At 57.3% G+C, this 20506-nt stretch overlaps 1 protein-coding gene and 1 long non-coding RNA gene across 7 annotated transcripts in view; one reads left to right on the top strand and one right to left on the bottom strand.

The window, feature by feature from the left end:
- Window positions 1–20493, top strand: part of TMEM184B (transmembrane protein 184B) — a 48903-nt gene extending 28410 nt beyond the window's left edge. For 3 of the 4 annotated variants that reach the window (XM_067698063.1, XM_067698064.1, XM_067698065.1), the window contains 7 exons: window positions 9717–9807; window positions 10325–10400; window positions 13179–13270; window positions 14245–14414; window positions 14885–15079; window positions 17106–17126; window positions 18084–20493. In XM_067698063.1, the coding sequence (XP_067554164.1) occupies window positions 9717–9807; window positions 10325–10400; window positions 13179–13270; window positions 14245–14414; window positions 14885–15079; window positions 17106–17126; window positions 18084–18325 (887 nt within the window). In that variant the 3' untranslated portion in view covers window positions 18326–20493. The remainder of the gene's footprint in view (window positions 1–9716; window positions 9808–10324; window positions 10401–13178; window positions 13271–14244; window positions 14415–14884; window positions 15080–17105; window positions 17127–18083) is intronic. The other variant, XM_067698066.1, reaches the window with a different exon arrangement.
- LOC137202467 (uncharacterized) lies at window positions 800–11979 on the bottom strand. 3 transcript variants are annotated; one of them, XR_010932630.1, is made up of 4 exons: window positions 11097–11979; window positions 6764–8517; window positions 6459–6566; window positions 800–1583 (listed from the first exon to the last, which is right to left on the bottom strand). It is a non-coding gene; the product is annotated as an uncharacterized lncRNA (long non-coding RNA). The 3 variants fall into 3 exon arrangements; XR_010932628.1 differs by having other exon boundaries at window positions 6764–11979; XR_010932629.1 differs by having other exon boundaries at window positions 6459–6570; window positions 7272–11979.
- Window positions 20494–20506: the final 13 nt, after the last annotated feature.

Here is a 20506-nt window from a genome sequence, read left to right as displayed (position 1 = left end):
TGGGACTGAGAACCCTTTTCCGTTCAGCTGCCAGCCTTGCCCGGTGCTCAGGAGCAGCCAATGCCGACTGGTTTCTTGAGAAGCAAAGAGCTGATCCCTGCTGGGGGCGGAGGTGGGGGGTGTCTCCTATGTGATGGGGGGCAAGTATAGGCTCCTTTCTCTCCTGGGCCCTGAAGTCTGGGGCGCATGGCAGAAGGGGGGCACCGCCGGGGCCTCCGCACCATCCTCACTCCAGGCCTCAGAGGCAGCAGCAGATGGTTGGTAACTCCCCCCACCCCAGAAGCCCTTTTGTTCAGGCCCTGCCTGTCCCAACTTTCCTCCCAGCCACGTAAAGGTCCTCCCGGGAAGCCTGCTGCCCTGCGAAGCACATCTCCTAGCAACGCTATTATCCGCTTGGCCTCTCCGAGGGAGTTTACAAACAGCACAGCAGCTGCTGTGAAGTTCAGGCTGCCCCCCCCCCCCGGAGTTCACCAGCTTGCAGTGTCTGAGTCAGTGGGCTTGGCCCTGGCCTGGCCAGCTCGAGCACCTCTGCTCTGTCTCGGACCCTCCCCTTTTGTGGTCTTATCTGCAGCTGCCAGCAAGAGCTTCCCTTGTAGAGTTGGTGATGGGGTGTGTCCCTTACACTTCAAAAAGAAGCCCCTCCCCGTTCATTCCTCCTCCCACCCTTCCTCCTCAGTGTCCCAACGCCTGGAGCCAGCCCGTCCCGCAGGCCAGGTCAGAGCCAGACTCTCTGCCGGGCATCGCAGGGACATTTGCTTTTCTTTTTAACAAAATTAAAACAACTAAAATTTTACTTTTATTAAGGTAATACATGCATATGTTTGAAACACAGAACTGCCCCAACTCCTCCTCACTCCCAAAGTCATCCTGCTTTAAACTCTTTAAACCGGTTTCTTTTTCTAGAATAACCTAAAAATATGATTATACTGTTGTTTCTTGATTTTTCAATTTTATGTAGTGTTCTATAGTGACTTCCTGCTGTGGAAGGTCTTGATTTAGGTATGTTACCTCCAACTACACACACACACACACACGCACACACACACACACACACACGCACACGTTTTCTTTCCTTCATCTTTTTAATGTGACCCTATCATGATTTTTCTTAGTCTGTGTTCAGCGTATACATCATTACACGTCTGTAAATGTTGTTCAAAGCTGAGCCTTACAGTGTCCCAAGACGACGTTTCCTCGTTTGACTTCATTTTTCCTCTGGTTACTACTTGTCTTGCTTTTTGGTTTGCTCTGTTTTCTGTGTCTCTATCATTACTTTATTCCGCAAATGCTTCAGGCAAGTGAAAAAAGAAGCCCTCCTGTCAGTGACGCCAGACACATCAGCTCGCCTCCTAGCTCTAGGGTTTCCGGGTGGTGGTGCTCCTGGAGCCCTGCCCTTCTTGCTCCCGTCTGCACTGCTTGCCCTTGAGGCCTCCTTCTGCTCAGCTGTTGTCCTGGGTCTTTCCTTCACCGTCATCCCGGGAATCCTGTCGCCTCTCCTGTCGTGAATCACCTGCTCCTTGGATGCCATCTTTTCCACTTTTGACGTCTGCTCTCTTCTTAGTTCGCGCACGTCTAGGAGCTCCCTGAGAAAAAAAGTTGCATGGGAGTTTTGTTTTTTGAAATCTGAAAATTATCTGCAAATATCTTTATTATATTGTTTATTCGATTGGTGTTCAGTGGGAATATGATTCTAAATTGGAAATCATTTTCCCTCTGAATTTTGAAGGCATGTTTTTCACATTCTCTTAGTTTCCAGTGTTGTTTTTGGAAAGTCTGCTGGATTCTGATCCTTAATGATTGTATGTGACCTTTTTTTCCCCCCCCCTGGCTTTTAGGCTCTTGCCTTTATCCCCATTGTCCTGAAACCTCACAAGCGGTGGGATGTTCATTGTGCCGGGCCCCTGATGGGCCCTTTCAGTTCAGTGTGGAAGCAACCCCCGTCCTGTGGTTCTGGGAAGTTTTCCTGAATGTGTTTTGATCATGTCTTCCCCTCCGCTTTATTAGCCCTTTTTCTGGGATTCCTGTTAAGCAGAATGTTGCACTTCTGGATTGAGCCTCAAATTTCCTTTACAATTTCCTGGGATTTTCCATCTCTTTTTTGTTCTGCTTTTCAGGAGGTGTTTTGTTTGTTTGTTTGTTTTGTTTTTTAATCGTTACCTTTGAGCTTTTCTGTTGAAGTTTTTTTCTCTCTCTCTCTCTCTTTTTTTGGCTGCGTTGGGTCCTCGTTGCTCCACGCAGGCTTTCTCTAGTTGTGGCGAGCAGGGGGCTGCTCTTCGTTGCTATGTGTGGGCTTCTCATTGCGGTGGCTTCTCTTGTTGCGGAGCACGGGTTCTAGGCACACGGGCTTCAGTAGTTGTGGCACACGTGCTCGGTAGTTGCGGCTCGCGGGCTCTAGAGTGCAGACTCAGTAGTTGTGGTGTATGGGCTTAGTTGCTCCACGGCATGTGGGGGTCTTCCCAGACCAGGGATCGAACCCATGTCCTCTGCTTTGGCAGGTGGATTCTTAACCACTGTGCCACCAGGGAAGTCCCTCTGTTGAGGTTTTATTTCCTTTATCATGTTGTAAAATGTCAGGAGCTCATCCCTGCTCTCTTTTTCCTAGCCTTGTTCTTGGTATTGGTTCTTCTTTTTCTGGGGATGCTAATTACAGTTTTCTTCTGTTCCCTGCATTATCTCTGTCTCCTGAATTCCTTCCATCTGTTTGTTTGCTTTGCTCTTTGACCTTTGGGTAAGAAGCTTTCCTCAGATGTCTCAGGTCCTTGGCTATTTTTTATATTTAAGAATGGGGGCTTCCCTGGTGGCGCAGTGGTTGAGAGTCTGCCTGCCGATGCAGGGGACACGGGTTCGTGCCCCGGTCCGGGAAGATCCCACATGCTGTGGAGCGGCTGGGCCCGTGAGCCATGGCCACTGAGCCTGTGCGTCCGGAGCCTGTGCTCCGCAACGGGAGAGGCCACAACAGTGAGAGGCCCGCGTACCGCAAAAAATAAAAATAAAAAAAGGATGGGGCTTAAAACTGCTGGGCCTCCTCCCAGTTGGGTGATAGGACACGGGGCGTTTCCTCTTCCATTTTCGTGTGGTGGCGGGGCAGACACCAAATGAAGGCTTTGATTCTGGACCTGTTTCCCCAGAGAATAATGTTCTCATCTCCTGCCTGGGAGGAAGGAGCTGAGGGGCTGAGCTACAGGTGCAGCCCGGGAAAGGCCTTGGACATCTCCCCTTGGTATTTAGACTTCCTCTCTCTCTTTTCTGCAAGTCTTCGCGTTGCTGTCCTGAGCTGGGCCAGGTTCTGTGAGGACAGAACCATCACAACCTGTCTTGAAAGTAAAAAGCCCAGAGCTCCACGTGGACACTTGTAGGCCAGCGTTTCCGTTTGCACCCCTACCCACAGCCATCAGAGCTGCGTGGTGCGCCCCGTCTTCGGGTTCCTGGGGTTCTCACTGGCTCCCTCCTGCCCCTGGGGTTAGTGACCGTGCCGCATCTTCCAGAGCTTTGGTCGACATCCCTTGTTTGCTGCCTCTGGTGCCATGTCCTTGTCCTCGAAGGTTTGTACCTTCCCCCCATTCGTTCTCACTTCAGGGGCATTTCAGGGGAGAGTGGAGGTAAACCCTGCGAATTTGGAGGTGGTGTTTCCATTTTCCAGGGAGAAGTGAATGCTGCCCACGGTGCCCCTGCTCTGCAGCTACTGCCTGGTAAGGGCCGGAATTCACAGAGCCTAAGGAACGTGCCACCAGGGTGTAGGGGGCAGGCGGGGTGGAGGGGTAGAATCCAACCCCCTTACCTACATTTAGTGTTTGATTGTGTTTGGGGTGAGAGGCAGCCCCTAAAGTTGACTCTGAGGCAGCCTGGGGAGCTCTGTGGGCAGACGTGTGGGTGGCCAGAGCTCAGACGGGGAGGCGCCCTCCACAGGTGTTTCGCGCGGCACTGTTTTCTCAGTAACGTTCGTGTGGCACGTCACAGTTTACCATGCAGTTTTCATTACTGTTAGCTCATTCTCACCTCTCAATTACCTGGTGGGGTATATATTATCACCCCCGTTTTACAGATGTGAAAAAGAAATTCACGTAGGCTAAGAAACTTGCCCAAGTTACCCAGAGAGTGATTGCCAGAGGCTGGACTCAGCCCTGGGTCTCTGAGGCCTAGGAATTGCTCCGTGCCGGCTTGGTGAAGGAATACAGGACAAGTTTCTCCCCTGCAAAAGTGTGAACTCTGGTTAAGGGAAGAGATTGTACATGCATGAAAGCAGCAAAGGAGGACGCCTCATTTTCTGAAAGCTGTCCCGGTTTCAGATTTGGGACAAAACTTAGCTTCCTGGAATCTGGCCCAAGTAAAACGTCTTCCCAGGTAGGGAGCACACAGCCTGGATGAATACCGCTGAGGACCACAGAAGACCCAGAGGCCAGTGTGCTGCCAGGAGGACTCACGGGCTGGTGGTGGCCCTTGTTGGCCATGGCTCTGAGAGAGCCAGGAATCAGAAGAGCTCAACCAATCAGAATAAAGGCAGACATCCGGAAGAAACAAATAGAAAGAGGGACCAGAATCAGTGTTTCGGGTGGCAAGAAGCATCAATGAGCAGGAACGGCAAAGGACAGAAAAGCTATGAGGAAGGAAGAGCAAAGTGCCGTCGGAGCAGCTCAGTGTCTGGGGACAGGTGCTTAGGGAGGACCCCGCCCACCTGGCTGTAGCACGTCGCATCCGTCGTTGTCAGCGGTGATCACCAGTCACAGAAAAAGCAGGAAAGAATGTTTGGGTGCCCCTGTTTACTGAGCAGAGAAGGTTTCTGTCCAAAGTGGTCAAAATTAAGTTTTCCGGGCTCATCCACAAGTTACTCTGAAATATATCTTTCCAAATAACCAAAGTATTTCTGTGCAGCGAAAAGGGCTAGGCCCTGAGGCCGGCTTTAGGGGCTGCAGGTGTGTGGAGGAGGTGAACTTGGGATCGTCAGTGACCTGGAGCCAGTGTCACTTGCAGTGGGGGACTCACGAGGACAGTCCTCTGCAGCTGGCAGGGAGAGTCAGAGTGTGCTTCTTAGCGGGTCCTCTCTTGAAGTCCCTCGGGCCCCTGAGGGCTGTGTGGTTGCAGTTGTCAGGCCAGGGGGGATGCTGGATGGGAGGCTGGGTGGAGAGTAACCTCTTGGTCTGCAGCTTCCTGTCCAGACAGCTCTTGGTAGGAGAAGTTGCCAGTGAGGAAAGAAAGCCTTGCATCTCAGGGTCGGAAGGGACCCTAGCTTCCGACCTAGCTGCTTGGAACCCCTTTAATGTCTCAGCTCAGAGGCTGCCTAGCCTCTGATTGCATGCTTCCACTGGCAGGGAGCTCACTACCTTTCATCTCTGAAGACTACCTGCCAGAAATTGTTTCTTATACTAAGCTGAAGTCCTAGGATCTGCCCCTGGGATGAGTGGGTCCTGTCTGACCGTCTGGACGAAGGTGGTCCTCACTTATATGAAAGTGATCCCTAATGTCTTTTCTCCAGGCCTCAAGTCTCCAGTGCCATCCTCCTTTCATCTCCATTCTGGTCCTTTGCTCCTGATTGTGTGCATTTGTCTCTAGTTCCTTTAAGATTTGGTATCTAGAATGGAGCTGAAAGTTCCAGGTACCTGATTTTCCAGGGTGAGAAAGAGAGAGGCCGGGGTGGGGTGGGCGGGAACCCATCCCTTCCCTCATGCTGGATGCTCCCTGTGGGCCCCTTGGTCACTTGTGTGTCTGGGGCCTCTCCAGGGGACCAGAACTGGAGCTGTGGTCAGAAGTGTGGTCAGGCGACAGTGCTGCTGGTCGAGAACCCCACTCATAATCTTTTTTGCTCTTCTGATGTCCAGAACCAGCATATCACTGTGTTTGTTCCTGGGGTGTGTGTTGAGTTGTCCAGCTGGGGTGGGGGATGGGGGTATTTTGCATGGCTCGGAAGGGCATTGATTTGTCCAGATGGTCAATGGGTCTTGGTGTGGGCTGGATGAGGAGATCTCGAGGAGATTCTGTCTTGTCTCCCTTCTCCGAGATGCAATATTGACTCACTAATGACTCTTTAACAGACACCGTCAGCAAACTGGTATTTGGCCAGACTGTCTGGCCCCATAGCACTGTGAAAAGGTCAAAAGTCCTGAACTGAGAGATGGATGAAATTTGATGATCTGACCAGTTGAGTGCAGAGCTGCATATGGACAGACAGGTGGACCACGTAATCAGGAGCGTGCCGCGTGTGCTGTGGCACAGGAAAGGATGTGAGCTCGGGCACCAAGCTCTTCCCAGGAGTGGATTGCAGGACAGCCTAGCCTGGTGGTTCTGGACAGAGAGACTGATGAACCTTGGCCCCCTGTGGCCTCGCCTGAGGGTTTTGTCTTTGGGGACTGGAAGTCTGGTCACCTTGGGGAAGGTGCAGCTTCCCAGGCTGTGACAGGGTGAGCTCCTTGAGTGCAAGACTGAGTGTTGGCCATACCTGCCTGCCCCGCCTCTCTGAGCCTCACCTGGAGCTGTGGCCTGTGTCCATCCATTCGTTTCGTTTGTTCCTTCCGTGTTGATTGAGTATGGAAGTGTCAAGCCCTTTGGTGGTGGTTGTGGGTGGGCCTCGGTTCCTGCCTGCAAGGTGTTTACAGTGTTTACAGAAGACAGTGGGTGACACTATGGACTGTTCATCGTGAGCACAGCCTTATAGATAAGGCATCACACTCCCACCCCTACGGCCCATCCTCACAGCAGCCTCACCAGGAAGAAGCTGTTGTTATCCCCGGCTTAGAGATGAGGAAACCGACGCACAGAGCACTTAAGAAACTTGCCTGAGCTCACACAGCTCCTAAGTGGTGGAACCATGATTCACACCCAGGCAGTCTGGCTCCGGGATCCATGGCTTTCTGGCTGCTTTATGCTGCCTCTTGTACTGGAAGGATCAGACAGATCAGCAGACAGATTGTGGGGTGTGATGTGAGCATGGCGACAGGACGGGGGAGGCCGCCAAAGACAAGGTGGCATCTGAGCTGGGTCTGCCTCTGGGGTTTAGCAGAGAGATCGGGATGTGCCGCCGAGGGGAGGTGTGAGAGATCACGGCGCGTCCTGGGAACTCCGGAAGTGGTTTTACGTACATTCCACTTACTGTAGCTGTGTCCATAACTACCCCCAAACAGACTAGTGTAAAACAGCCATGTACTGTGTTCATGGATACTGCACGTCAGGAATTTGGACAGGGCACGCTGGAGACAGTTTGGTCCTGCTCCGTGGTACCTGGGCCTCAGCTGGAGACCTGAAGGCTGGGGGAGGGGCCATCTGATGTCTGGTTTACTTACGTGTCTGGCAGTTGACGCTGATGTCAGCTGGGGGCCTCACTTCCTCCCCCACATGAGCCTCTCCATGTGGACTCTCCACGTGGGCCAGCATGGGCTTCCTCACCGCATGGTGGCTGGGTCCAAGGGCAAGCGTCTCAAGAGAGGAAGAGCCGGAAGAAAGAGGCCTTTTCTAAGCCCAGCATCAGATGTCACTTCGCTTCCGCCGTGGTCACCCCAGTTCACCCAGATGCAAAAAGAGGGAAGAAGACCCCATCTTCTGAGAGGAGTGTCGTTGTCATGGGATGTGGCTGCCTTTGGAAGATACCGTCAACCACAAGACAGCTGGACCCAGACTGGAATGGGCACATCCACCCTACTTGGCCTTATATGGTTCTGGACGAAGGTTATTAGCAGCCTGACATCAGATTGGGCGTGATGCCCCCCGCCCCTCACCCCCCTGCCGTCAGATACCCCGAAGTTTCTGTCAGTGGAGAGTGATCTGGAGCCCAGTCAGTGGAGACTCCTGCAGCCACCAAGCATCCCGAGCTGCTTCCGTGTCGGACAGGCAGCTCACAGGGCCCTCAGCCCCGTCAGGGGACAGATAAACAGTAGTGGCCGTGACAGCCAACACTGAGAGTGCTGGCCACTCTCCTGAGCGCTTTGCATACTCACTGAAATCCTGCCACCTCCTAACTCCGTAGGGGCTCTTTCTGTCTCCATTTTAACAGGTGAGGAAACTGAGCCACAGAGAGGCTCCCAGCAGAGTCACACTGCAAACCCTCTGCTGTGTGTCTCTAGGGGGACGGTTGCAGCACAGGTGACAGATGCTGTGGGTCATGTTTATGCAGGGTGCCACTTGGGCCCCTGTTCCCCAGCCCCAGACGTGCAACCTTACTAGGTTAGAGCAACTGAGGGGCGTACAGCCCGCAAATATATTCCTTTCCACGTTGCTGAAGGCCAACTTCTACCTCCAAACGTACGGCCAGGATTTCCTGTGTTCCAGTTTCAGGCAGTCGAGCGTTTGTGGTGTGGTTAGTATGTGCCGAGGGCTGGGCCCACGCTCGAGGGAGAAGCAGGCTCCCAGTCGGTAATCACACTCCGGGGGTGGGCCGGGCGGGGGCACAGCGTCCGTCCGCAAACCGGTAGGTTCCGTGGGTGGGGACGCATGAGCCCCCATGGTGGTGGCCGAGGACTTCTCATGGTGGGTGGTGTCTGACGGGTTGATGGTACCAGGAGGTCAGAGGACAGGGCGTCCAGGCCGTAGGATCTGCAAAGACAGAAACACGGAGGGCACGAGACCCTGCCGAGGGGAAGGGGGCACCTAGTGTTGCTGGGAAGGAAGTGTGACGGGTGGGCAGGGACCAAGCCACCTGGCGAGAGATCTTGAGCTGAGCTAGGGGGCTGCACCGGGGGCCCTTGAAGGCCCTTCTGCTGCACCGGGGTTGGCCGGTCAGATAAGAAGGAGCCCGCTGGCTGCAGGGCTGCTGGTGCCTCTCCCTTGATCTTATTATCCCCTGACCCCGCCTTGACCCTCCCCTTGGCCTCACTCCTGCGCTGGACACGTCTCCTGTTCCCCTGCGCTAGGTCCCTGATCTGCCTCCTGCATCCTCTCCTCCGTGGCGTCCTCCGCTGTGCACCTTGTCCTCCCCTCCACGCCCTGGCGCCCGGCACTTCTGTGTGCTTGTAGCACCCTGCAGGCAGCAGCCTGCCTTTGCTGACCCCGCAGAAGTCCTCTGAGCAGGAGACCGGTTACAACATAGCGCTGTATTTGCGGCATTTACAGCGTGCTTCTACTGTGCCCTAGGTCGCTGTTGTAAACTTTGGATCTCTGTGGGTGATGTCAAGCTGTGTCATGATTCAGGATGAGCTGGCCCAGCTTCCTAAGGAATTTGCACTCTATTTTGTGCACCTCTCATAGGTTTTGTTACAGCTTGTCATGCTGTGCTCACTGAGATGCCGCTACACGCTGCTGAATGCATAAGGGGTTCTATCTCATTCTTGCTGAGAATTTCTCCTGAGATCCCTCTGGAGAAAGTTTTATTGTTGCTTTGTCATAAAATTGTGATCTGTGACACACAAACAGAAAAGTGCTTAAAGCTAATAACTAACTGTAAAGCCGAAACCCAGACCACGCACACTGCCAGCTCCTCAAGCCCGCAGCGCCCCGTCCCGAGCTCCCCTCCCACAGCTCCCCACACGGCCCTGGATTTGGAGCTAATCACTTTCTTGCCTTTCTTTGTGGTGTGACCAGCAGTGTGTGTGCGCCTCCCTGAACAGCATGATTTAGCCGTGACTGATTTTGATTACAAATGGAATATTCACTGCGGATTCTTATGTCCCTGAGTTTCCCTCCCCGTTGCTGCCTGTGACTGTGGTTCTTTCACTTTTGTTGCTGTTTAGAATTCCACCATCTGTTTATCCATCCTGTTGATTTGAGTGCTTTTTCTCTGGACATTGTTTTCACAGCCTTGGTCATCTATAATTTCCTGAGCCTGTGCTATGAATACCTTGGGGGGGAAAGTTCCATCATGTCAGAGATCAGAGGGAAGCCCATCGAGTGAGTATGAAGTCCCCCCAGCGCCCCCCCACACCACCCTGTTTCCTGGGCCTGACGTTCTCCGAGCTCTCCTGGCGTCAGCTGGTCACACAGACCATCTCTGCCCGTGACCTTGACCTCTGCCTCTCCCACACTTCCTGAGCGAGGCCATTCATTGGAACTCTTGGGAGGGCCTGTCTGGCTCTTTCTCCTCTCTCTTCCTGTCCTTTGCTGTTTGCCTGTTTCTCCCTCTTGTAGTTTTTACGTTCAGTGCCTTTTAAGTTGGTTTGTTACCCCAAGGTCAGTGTCTCCCTGCTCCTGCATATACCCTACTGCATATGCAAACACTCTCCTGCTTCTCTCCCTGTGCTTGGCCTTGTGCTCAAAGACTGCCCAGGATCCAAGCCCCATCCTCACCCTACCCCGCCCTACCCCAGCTTGTCTGGATCTGCAGGAGGGTGAGGGCGGCCTCCCGCAGCCCTGCCTTCCTGAGTCCGGCTCTTTGCTCACCAGCCCCTTCTCTGCTCGCCTCTTCCAGGTCCAGCTGCATGTATGGCACGTGCTGCCTCTGGGGAAAGACTTACTCCATCGGATTTCTGCGGTTCTGCAAGCAGGTGGGTACCCCCAGCAACTGCCCTGGTCAGGAGTTGCAGGCCAGGCACCAGGAGCCTGGGTCTGTGCCCTGGAGTAGCCGCTGCAGGGGCCGTGCTGCCCCTGGTTGACATAGGGACAAAGACGGGTATAGGGCCCACCTGCAGGGTTCCCATTTCCTGTGAGGCACCCCAAGCCCCAGCACCCACTCCCTGAGCAGTTAGGGATGCACCTGCATGGGTGGGGTGTGCTCAGAGGGGAAGCAACAGGTCTCCCAGGAGTGCCTGATGCAGCCCTGGGCAGGAAGTGGTCCCAGACTCCTGCTCACTTTGACCAAGTTGTGGCGTGTGAGTGTCTGAGGAAGTGCATGGCGAGTCTAGAATCTGTTTGAAAACTTCTGATTAGCTGCGGCTAGAGGCCAGGAGGGTTCCTGCATTAAAGAACATGACAGAACAGGCCTGAGCAGCCTCTGGTCCCTTCCCCCATTTCCCACTTGTCAGGCAGTCTAGCAGCTTCCAGTTTCCAGAGCTGCCGCCCCAGTGGCCTCGAGTGGCCTGGGTGGAGGCAGTGTGGTGTTGTGCGTAAGTGCACGGGTCTGGGTGTCTGACCATCTGAGTTTGAATTCCAGCCTCTCCTGTGACTGTGTGACTTTGGATAAAGTACGAAACCTCTCTGAGCCTTGGTTTCCTCTTCTGTGAGATGAGTGTAATGATACTTACCTCAAGGGATGGTTTGAGGAACAGGTGAGGGAAAGCCCTTAACACAGCCCTGGCTCAGAGCCCGCTGTCCCTTGCCCGGGAGGCAGGCAGGCACCACGCCCAGCTGGCATGACCTCGATTTAGTCTCCTCTGGGGCTCCACAGGGCCTGTCAGCCCGTCCAGCATCATGCAGCGTCGTCACGAGGGGAAATGAAACCCACGGCGCATCACCGTGACCTGCGGGAGGACTGGCCTTTCTGCTCCCTTTTGGGCGGGGCCGTGCCTGCAGTGCAGACGCACCCACAAAGCACTGCCTGGGCGGCCCAGTCTGCAGTTCTGCTTCCAGATCCTCCTTCCCTAGGGTGTTTCTAAATTCAAAACCTCCCCGCAGGACCTGCAGGGAAGGAGTTCAGACTGTCTTGGGTTCAGGGTGGGGCCTGTCAGAGCCATTGTTTACCAGCGCTGGCCCAGCTGTGACTCACCGCCTTCTTTGATGGTGATGTTGTGTATGAAGTTTTGACCCCAGATCACTAGCTGGGTTGCCTTGTTGCAAATTATTCCCCAGCCCTGTGGGCTTTGATGTTCCACTGCTGTTCCTGGAAGTGGCAGGGTCAGGCAGTAAAAGGAAAGAGCTGAAGAAGCCTCCTCCCCCCTTTCCCACGTGAGAGAGGACACCGCAGCTTTGTCACCAGTGCCGGTGCCTGGGTCTGAGTCTCCTGGAGAGTTTGCCTCTTCTGCCACTTCAGCTTCTCTGTGCCTCAGTTTCCTCATCTGTACCCTGAGGACGCTGACAGTACTTAGAAGTCACGGGGCTGTCGTGGGCCCCAAGTGAGCTGACCCGGGGCAGCAGCAGCCTATTGGCAGGCTCGCAGGGCTCGCCTGGGACACGCTGCTGACCCTCCCTTTCCCCAAAGCGTGCTGGTCCCGCTTCCCCTAGGGGGCGGGGGGCAGGGGAGTTCTGTGGGTTTGCTGACAGCAGCATCGCCCCTCTAGCCCCCGTCACACGCACCTCTCCTCCTGGCAGCCACGCGGCTCAGGCCGCCCCGGGCTCCCCTGCAAACTGCACTCGAGCCTCTCTCGGGACAGAGACTGTGGGTTCCACGGGTTACTGTCTCTGCTCCGGGCCCTTGTCCCATTTGGAGGCACGCTAGCTTGGCCTTGTTAGATGGCTCCCGTCTCCACAGAAGGGGCCTCGTGGCTTCGACTTACTTGGTTTCTAGAGAATCGCGCTTCTGGTGATCTTATGGGCACCGAGGGTGCCTCTGGCGTTTACTGGCGCCTCTGTAGGGATGTGTGGAAACCTGGCTGAGGGATTCTTCCCGTGGCAGAGGCCTCTGCTGAGCGCTCAGAAGTGGGAGACCTCCAAGGACGCCCCGTGCGGTCTTGTTCTCCAGTCCCCGCACAGCGACCGTGCAACACGGGGCTGGTTACAACCATCTACCGTGAGCAACCGCTTGGAGGCCGGGTGACCGCCCCCTCGGGCTTCGGCAGCGGTAGTTGGCAAAAGGCCAGAATTCAGACGCCTGCCGCTGCCGGGACTCCGGACCTTGGGCTTCAGGCTGCCTCCTATTTTATGCTCCTGTGGGGTCATCTCCATCCCCAGTAAGACCCCAGCTTGACAGAAACCCTGGACCCAGGCCTAGAGCATGGGGCAGGGAGCCAGACCCGGGGCAGACAAGGAGACCCTCACCTGCCTCTGCTCTCTGGGGCTACCTCCCTGCTGCCGCCCCTCACCAGCACTTAACCCCTTGCACTTATCCGCTCTCTGCCCCCGGGCCGAGCTCATGCCCCTGGCATGAGCTGCTCGCTCTGCCCGTTCCCCCGTCCCTGGCACATTCACGGTGGCCCCTCCTCTGGTGGAATCTCTGTCTCCTGCGTCTCCGCCATTCTTCCTTCACCCCATCCTGTCTTCTCACGCAGCTGCATCGCCCTGTTACTGTCTCGTGTGTTTTGCCTTCCCCTCCTGACAGCAGTTCCCCCAGGGGCAAGAGGTTGGGCCGCCCCCATCCCCTGGCATCCAGCCCAGGCCCAGCTGGCCAGAGGAGCTGCTGCTTCCGTGGTTTCTGTGCTTATCCTTGACTCTTGACCTTCTCTCTGCAACAGGCCACCCTGCAGTTCTGCGTGGTGAAGCCGCTCATGGCCGTCAGCACCGTGGTCCTCCAGGCCTTCGGCAAGTACCGAGACGGTGACTTTGAGTAAGCAGCGGGTCCCCCCACAGCGCGTGTGGGGAGGAGTGGGCGGCCCTGCCCTGAGGCTCGTGCCCTGGCCTCCGATTGCCCCACCCCCGTGTCCATCCTCTGAGTGGAGGCCAAGCCTGACCCCGGCCTTCCTCCCGCCTGCCGCACCCCTGAATCTTGGGGCCGGAGCCTGGCAGTGGTACCATCGCACTCGGCCCCGCCTCTGGCACCAGAGTGAGCGCTCAGCGTCTGTCACCTTCAGGCTGCAGAGTGGTGCTGGGTGGGGGCCGGGGAGAGCAAGAAGGGACAGTGACCATCCCAGGGCAGGGGGCGAGAGGGCCAGGGCCCTGAGGGGCCCGTCTCGAGTCTCCTCTCCTGTGTGAATTGACGCACACACAAGACTGGGGGTGGTTAGGGGAAGTGACCACGTGGCCCACGTGGCCCTGAGCTTGCACGCACTTCAGACACACTCCCTGTACCCTACACGACAGCCCCCAAGGGCCGGTGAGCAAACAGAGGCTCACTGGGGACGTCCCTTGGCTCAGACGCAAAGAGCAAAGCTGAGCTTCGGAGGGAAGACATATGGGAACATATGTATATGTATAGCTGATTCACTTTGCTATAAAGCAGAAACTAACACACCATTGTAAAGCAATTATACCCCAATAAAGATGTTAAAAAAAAAAAGCTGAGCTTCGTGTCCCTCTGACCATCAGTCTGAGGCCCCGCCCCCGAGGACACCTGGAGTCCTCCACCAGGAGCGTGGGCACCGGAGCTGCAGGTGGCAGGGCTGGCCTGTTCTGCAGGTGCTCACCCGTGCACTCCCCGCAGTGTTTAGACCGCTTTGATCACCCGTCCCCTCCCTTTGATGGCTCGGGGAGCATTGCTGAGAGCTGTGCAGAGTGGCATGTGGGCAGGGCAAAGGGGGGAAGGAGGCCCCTTGTCCCGCAGAAGGGTCAGTTCAAGCCAGAGAATGCTCCCTGTTCCCACAGCGTCACCAGTGGCTACCTCTACGTGACCATCATCTACAACATCTCTGTCAGCCTGGCCCTCTACGCCCTCTTCCTCTTCTACTTTGCCACTCGGGAGCTGCTCAGCCCTTACAGCCCCGTCCTCAAGTTCTTCATGGTCAAGTCTGTCATCTTTCTCTCCTTCTGGCAAGGTGAGCCTCCTCCCAGCCCCTGTGAGGCTGGCCTGTGCCCCTCTGTCCCCTAAGCCTTGTCCTCTTCCTCCTGCCCACTGTCCCCAGTGCCCCGAGGGCCCAGGCCATGGGGCTGTCCCTAGGCGATCCTGGCCTGGAGCTCAAAGGGACCTCTGTCCACTGAGCACCTGTGGGATGTGATGTCTGGGCCCTCAGGGGCCTTTCACAGGAGCCATGACTGTGGGCGGGACTGCTTCCTGGACAGGGGGAGCCAATCCAGGTGGTGTCCAGCCAGGACCTGGGGAGTGTGGTTTCCCTGAGGCCTTGGCCTGTGTCAGCATCCCTGCCCAACAGGAGTAACCGTGGAGCCTGCTTCCAACCTCCCTGGGGAGTGTGGCATTTGGGGGGCCATAAGGAGGAAGGGAGATGGGGAAGGGGGTCCAGTCTGGGACCAGACGCCCATGCCTCCCCTTCCACACCTCCCCTTCCAGGCATGCTCCTGGCCATCCTGGAGAAGTGCGGGGCCATCCCCAAGATCCACTCGGCCCGTGTGTCGGTGGGTGAGGGCACCGTGGCTGCTGGCTACCAGGACTTCATCATCTGCGTGGAGATGTTCTTTGCAGCTCTGGCCCTGCGGCACGCCTTCACCTGCAAGGTCTACGCTGACAAGAGGCTGGACGCACAAGGTATGAGCCAGGGTCTTGGAGTCGACCCCCCTAGTAGGAAGGGTGCTTCCCGGCCCCGCCCCAGGGCCCCTCCTGCCTCCCAGGGTCCTTCAGGTGTTGATGGGTCAGGTCAGGGATCCCAGGTGTAGGAAAGGGGCCACAGAGGTCCAGGCTCCCCTGTCCCCTGTCACAAGGTGTCAGGGTCAGGGACTGGTCCTGGAAGCTACACCCACCTGTCTCTTGCAGCAGATCTGGAGTATGGAGACGATATAGCACAATATCCCCATGGGAAGGTCAGGACAGAGACCCGAGAATAAGCAAGTTCCTGAGGGTTCCTGACATCGAACACTGTTATCCATTTTGTCCTGTAATTCCCTTGTCTCTAAAGCTCTTTTTTTTTTTTTTAACCTGATGCCTTCTAAGAAACAGACTCAGATGGTAATAGCTTTTAACAGCTTTCTTTTTACACCTGCTAATCTTCGCTTTGTTAGAACAGCAGTTGGCAAGCCCGGTTGTATATTAAGGTGCCCTGGAGAGTCTTAGAAGTCCATGCTGTCCAGGCCCCACCCTCGGAGCTTCTGCATAGTTGGCCTGGGTTTGGGCCTGGCAGGATGTGCTGACAGATCCCCAGGTGATTCTAACTTGCTGGCTGGAGAATCAGGGGCTGGGGGCTACCTCTGGCTGCTGCCGGGCAGAGAGGGGATGCTCATGGGGGCGGAGGAAGCGGAGGCTCGGGATGCCTGAACTGACTCACCCCGTGGGGGGGCGGGGCCTGGGGAGGAGGAAGCCTCCTGGTCTAACACATCCACCCCGGGGTTTGGCTGCTGCCAGCTCCCTGCCTGTGGGGCTGAAAGCAGGACCCACTTGCCCAGGCCCACCACCTGTGCCCGCCTCGGGCCCCGGGAGCGGCATGCTGAGAGGAGTGTAGAAACGCTGGCCTGGCCTGGCCTGTGCAGGGCTCCTCGGGCCCCCCACCTCTCGCCCTGCCTTCCTTGTTCTTCCCCTGGTTGGGAAGAGGCCTTAAGATGCCCGAGGCCGCTGGGAGCATGTGGGCCGAGTCGCCCTCCAGGCCCCGCGACTCGGGCACCTGGCGCTTGCAGCCTGGGCGCTCTAGGAACCTTTTCCGAACTGCATTCTACACATAGTGCTGGGCGCTGGGCTGGCCGGGGCTCACCGCTGCCGGCCGGCGTCCCACCTGCTGGCTGACACCCTCCCAGTGTTGAGGGCGATGTCCCTTCGACCTGGTCCTGACACCCTCTGCCCTTGGGAAAGTCACCCTCATGCCAGGACTCTGAGGCCGTGGCCAAGAACCCTTTCTACACCCTTGAGGTTTACCATGGTTCAAGCTGGCGCTTCTGCACTAGTGGCCCTGCAGAGGCTCTCCGCGGTTGCCTGGGCTGTCTTCCCGTCCACCGCCCCCAGACACATCCAGCTCCAGCCAGAAACAGCGTTGTCAGGCATCCAGCTGTAGTGGGGATGCCAGCTCAGCCCAGCCCAGCCAAGGTGCTGAGAGCCCTTGTCCACCACTGTGCTGGTCCCAGGCTGGTTGTCCACCCACTAACCGCGGCGCCCGGCCCCTCTCAGCCCGTCAGGGTTGGGTGCAAAGCCGTGGTGTGGTCAGTACACGTCACCTGCCCCCTCCTCCATGTCGCGTCTGTGGAGTGTTGTGAGGTTTGTAAAGCAGGCGACACGGGCTCAGCAGTTCTAGCTAAGCCTGAGGAGAAGTGGGGTGGGCGGTCCCTACTTCAGTGCGGAGGTGGAACTCCGACCAGCGTTCTGGGGGTCCACTCTTTGTCCCCCACCAGAAGAAAGCGTGAGCCTCGGAGGAGGAGTCTCCTAGGTGGACACGCCCCGCAGGCCCCCAGGGGGCAGCGGGCTGCCTGGGTGCGGGCAGGGCCTGGGGCGGGGCGGGCAGGGTGCGTGGTGCGGTGCCGGCCTCGGTGGTGGGCACGAGGCGTTCACTCAGCTGTCTCTTGTCTTCTCTGTTTCTCTGACTCCTCTCCCCCTCCCCCTGCCCCGCTTTTGCCCCGGGTTTGGCCGCGGGCAGTGCCGACATACGGCCCTTACGGTAGGTTCTGCTCTCAGTCTGCACGTCTGTCCTGCACGTCAGTCCTGGTCCCTGTCACCAGCATGTGTGTCTCCCAAGCTCCTTCGCTGTGTCCCCGCCTCCTCCCCCCCAGGCACCCCTGGGCGGCAGAGCCCAGAGCACGCGCCTCCAAGGGGTGCCCTCCGTAGAGCTTTCCTGTTTCCGTCCTGGTCTCTCATTGTCCTGGAACATGCCCTGCACTGTCTGGGGGCACGGTGCCTGTTAGTGGGGAACTGGGGAGTTAGTTCTGTTCCGTGGCAGAGAGCGTGAAGGGGAAAAGAGCATGCACGTTTGAGTCTCAAGACCTGGGACCAGAGTCGGGCTCACCCCTTCCATCTCGGTTTGGGGGCCTGGGCCATTTCTGCCCCCCCAGAGCCCTTGGGGATGATTTGTTAGGGAATTACGAGGACGTACCTCGAGGCAGGTGGCCCCTGTCCTGTCAAGAGCCAAGGTGTCTGCTCCGCTGTGGGTCCAGGCCCCTGTCGACCTGTCCTGATGGAGCGGGTCCCTGGTCCACTCCCCAGAGTGGAGGGGAGCACCCCGCAGGCGAGAGGGGCCTGGGCCAGTGCTGTGGAGACTGGGCCCCTCCCCTCCACTCCCTGTCTCCAGTTGGCGCGGAGCTTGTCTTGGCCTCCCCAGGGTGCTCGGGCTCGCGCCTGCAGCACACCAGTCTCCACCCCAGCTCCCTTCCCGCCTGCCAGACTTTCCCAAGTGGCTGCTTACCTTCTCCCCGGGGGTGCGTTCCACTCTGCACCCCGCCAAAGGAGCCATTTCTTTGCTTGTCCCTTCTCATGTCCGGGACCCCATTCTCTGTCCCAGGAGGGGTTGGTTAGATGACACAGCCTTGGGGCAGGGGTTCGGTCCTGGGACCAGGGGCAGGGGGCCAGCTGCCTTGCCTCCCGCTGCCCGGACCCCTCACCCCCGCCTCCCGCCCTGCAGGCCGCTGCGCCCCCATGAAGAGCATCTCCAGCAGCCTCAAGGAGACCATGAACCCGCACGACATCGTGCAGGATGCCATCCACAACTTCTCGCCCGCCTACCAGCAGTACACACAGCAGTCCACCCTGGAGCCCGGGCCCACCTGGCGCGGGGGTGCCCACAGCCTCTCGCGCTCCCACAGCCTCACTGGCACCCGGGACAACGAGAAGACTCTCCTGCTCAGCTCTGATGACGAGTTCTAGGTGCGGCTGCTGGCGGGGAAGGACTGGGACCTTGGCCCAGGGCAGGGTGTGCCCCTCCTCCAGCCTCACATCCAGGCTGGGAGGCAGGCTGCCACAGCTTCGGCAGTGCCCTTTAATTTATTGGACCAGAAACACATATCGCTTCAAGAGGAACAGCCAGATGCTGTCTGCCCAGAGGATGGCCCAGGCTCACCCAGGAGCCTTCAGGAATGTTTATACAAGGCCAAGGCTCTACTGCCTGGACGACGGGCACAGGACAGTGGGAGCGACTCCCATGCCCCTGCAGCTCGTCCTTTGGCGGCAGCATGTTGGGACCAGCCGTGCCCAGGCCCAGACGCTTGTGTTGTGGACCAGCGGCTGCAGCCTTCTCAGCCCCTCCCCCAAACACCGTGCAATACTCTGACCCGGGCTCTCCCTCCCGCCTGCTCCCTCCCCTGTCCCCCTGTCTGATGCTAGATTAGCCTCACCCTGGGCAGGAGGAGGGAGGAGGGAACGGATGCTCTCTGTGGACCTTCCTCCTGACCCAGGCCTAGCTGGCATGCTGCAGGGGTCAGAGCCAGACACCAAGAGCCATGGGTCCCACCTCAGAAGGGTGCTCAGGTGCATCTGGGCTCCTGAGTGATCTCTCTGTGGCTGCACCTCTGCCTGCCTCGTGCCCCTTCCTCCTGGCCTGCTGAAGACAGCCAGCCGCCCACACTGCTCTCCCACTTGCGGTCTTTCCTCTTGAGAGCATTTTGGGTAGAGCCCTTGCTTCCCAGCTATTCAAAGGGTCAGGGGTTCCCAGCCCTCCTTCCCAGGCTGAGCAGTCAGCACCTCTGCTGGATCCTGGTCTCTCTCCCTGGGGCTGCTCCCTCCTGTTTCCTGGGGAGGGTCTGGTCTCCGCATTTCAGACCAGCTTCCAGCTTCCGGAGGAGCACCGTCCTCCGGGAGGGAGGGGGGAGGGATGGGGCATGTGGCGGGGAGCCAGGAGATGGGAGACTCCTCTCTGGCCCCGTATCCAAACAGGGCCCGGTGTCCTCATCTGGCCCCAAGGCCCATCTCTTCTGTGCCTTAGTCACATATGAAAGCTCCCCTCACTGGGCCCTCAGCCTGTCCCGGACACTCCCTGGGGGCCCCCTGTTAAGCTGCTGGCGCTCAGAGGATCCTGCAGTGCTGGGCCAAGCGCCCTGGCACAGGCCTCGGGTGGCCAGGACCACCAGTCCCCTCCCCCTCCCCCACCTCCACGCCCATATCATGGAGCCTCCCGGGGCCACAGCCCCCAGGCAGGCCGGGCTTACGCTGGCCACTGTCCTCGGAAGAGCCTTGTGATGGGACACAATGCACGTTCATACAGGCAGAGTGTTCTGTCACTTGAAACCCAGAGAGCACATGGGTTTGGGCTGCAACAGCCTGGAGGAGGGGGCAGAGCGGGGGAGAAGGGCCTTGCCCTGTGGGCGCAGAACTTCGCTGTGGCATCTCTCCTTCTGGCCACTCTTGGACTGAACTGTGCCGAGGTCGGGAGGGGGGTTCCATCACAGTAGTGTCCCCCGGCCTCCTTCAGTGACCAAGCCAGCTCTGCAGGTGGCAGGCGCAGAGGCCTGCATGTCTGGTACCGGAGACCAGCTCTCAGGCCCCTGGTGGGCCTGGCCAGTGGCAGCAGGCTACGCAGGAGGCAGCCCGTCCCAGGAGGACCTCTGTCCACCCCCACCATCTGCTTTCATGAATCTGTTTCTCTGATTCTCCTTCCAGGCCAAAGTGTGCTGCTGACTCCCTGCCCCACTGGTCTTTGCCTACCCTGCTACCTGCCCGCTGGCATGGTGGATGCAGGGCTCCGTGGCAGGGAGCTAGCAGCCCCTGGGGGGCTGGGGGCTGGGAACGCGTGCCCGACCACTCCACCCCTCCTTCCTAGGATGTGTAATCTGCCTTGTCTTTTTATTTTTTATTTTTTTGTTAATTTTTTTCCCCAATAGAGTAGCTCTTTGTACATAAAAAATACTTGAAAAATTAATTGTATGATGTATGAGAAGACAGAGTCCCCTAGTTTTGTATCTCGTGTGTGACTGCCATGAGTTCCACCAGAAAGCCGCTCTATTTTGGTCTCTGTGACATTTTAAATGCGTGACAGAAGTGAGCAAATACAGTGAGAAAGAAATATATATATGAGATAATATAGATTGTATTGAATTCTCCTCTGCCTGTGGG

Source organism: Pseudorca crassidens, chromosome 11 (assembly GCF_039906515.1).
Source record: "Pseudorca crassidens isolate mPseCra1 chromosome 11, mPseCra1.hap1, whole genome shotgun sequence".
Classification (NCBI taxonomy): Eukaryota; Metazoa; Chordata; class Mammalia; order Artiodactyla; family Delphinidae; genus Pseudorca; species Pseudorca crassidens.
Note: the sequence above shows the minus strand (reverse complement) of the source record. Positions and strands in the feature narration are given on the sequence as shown.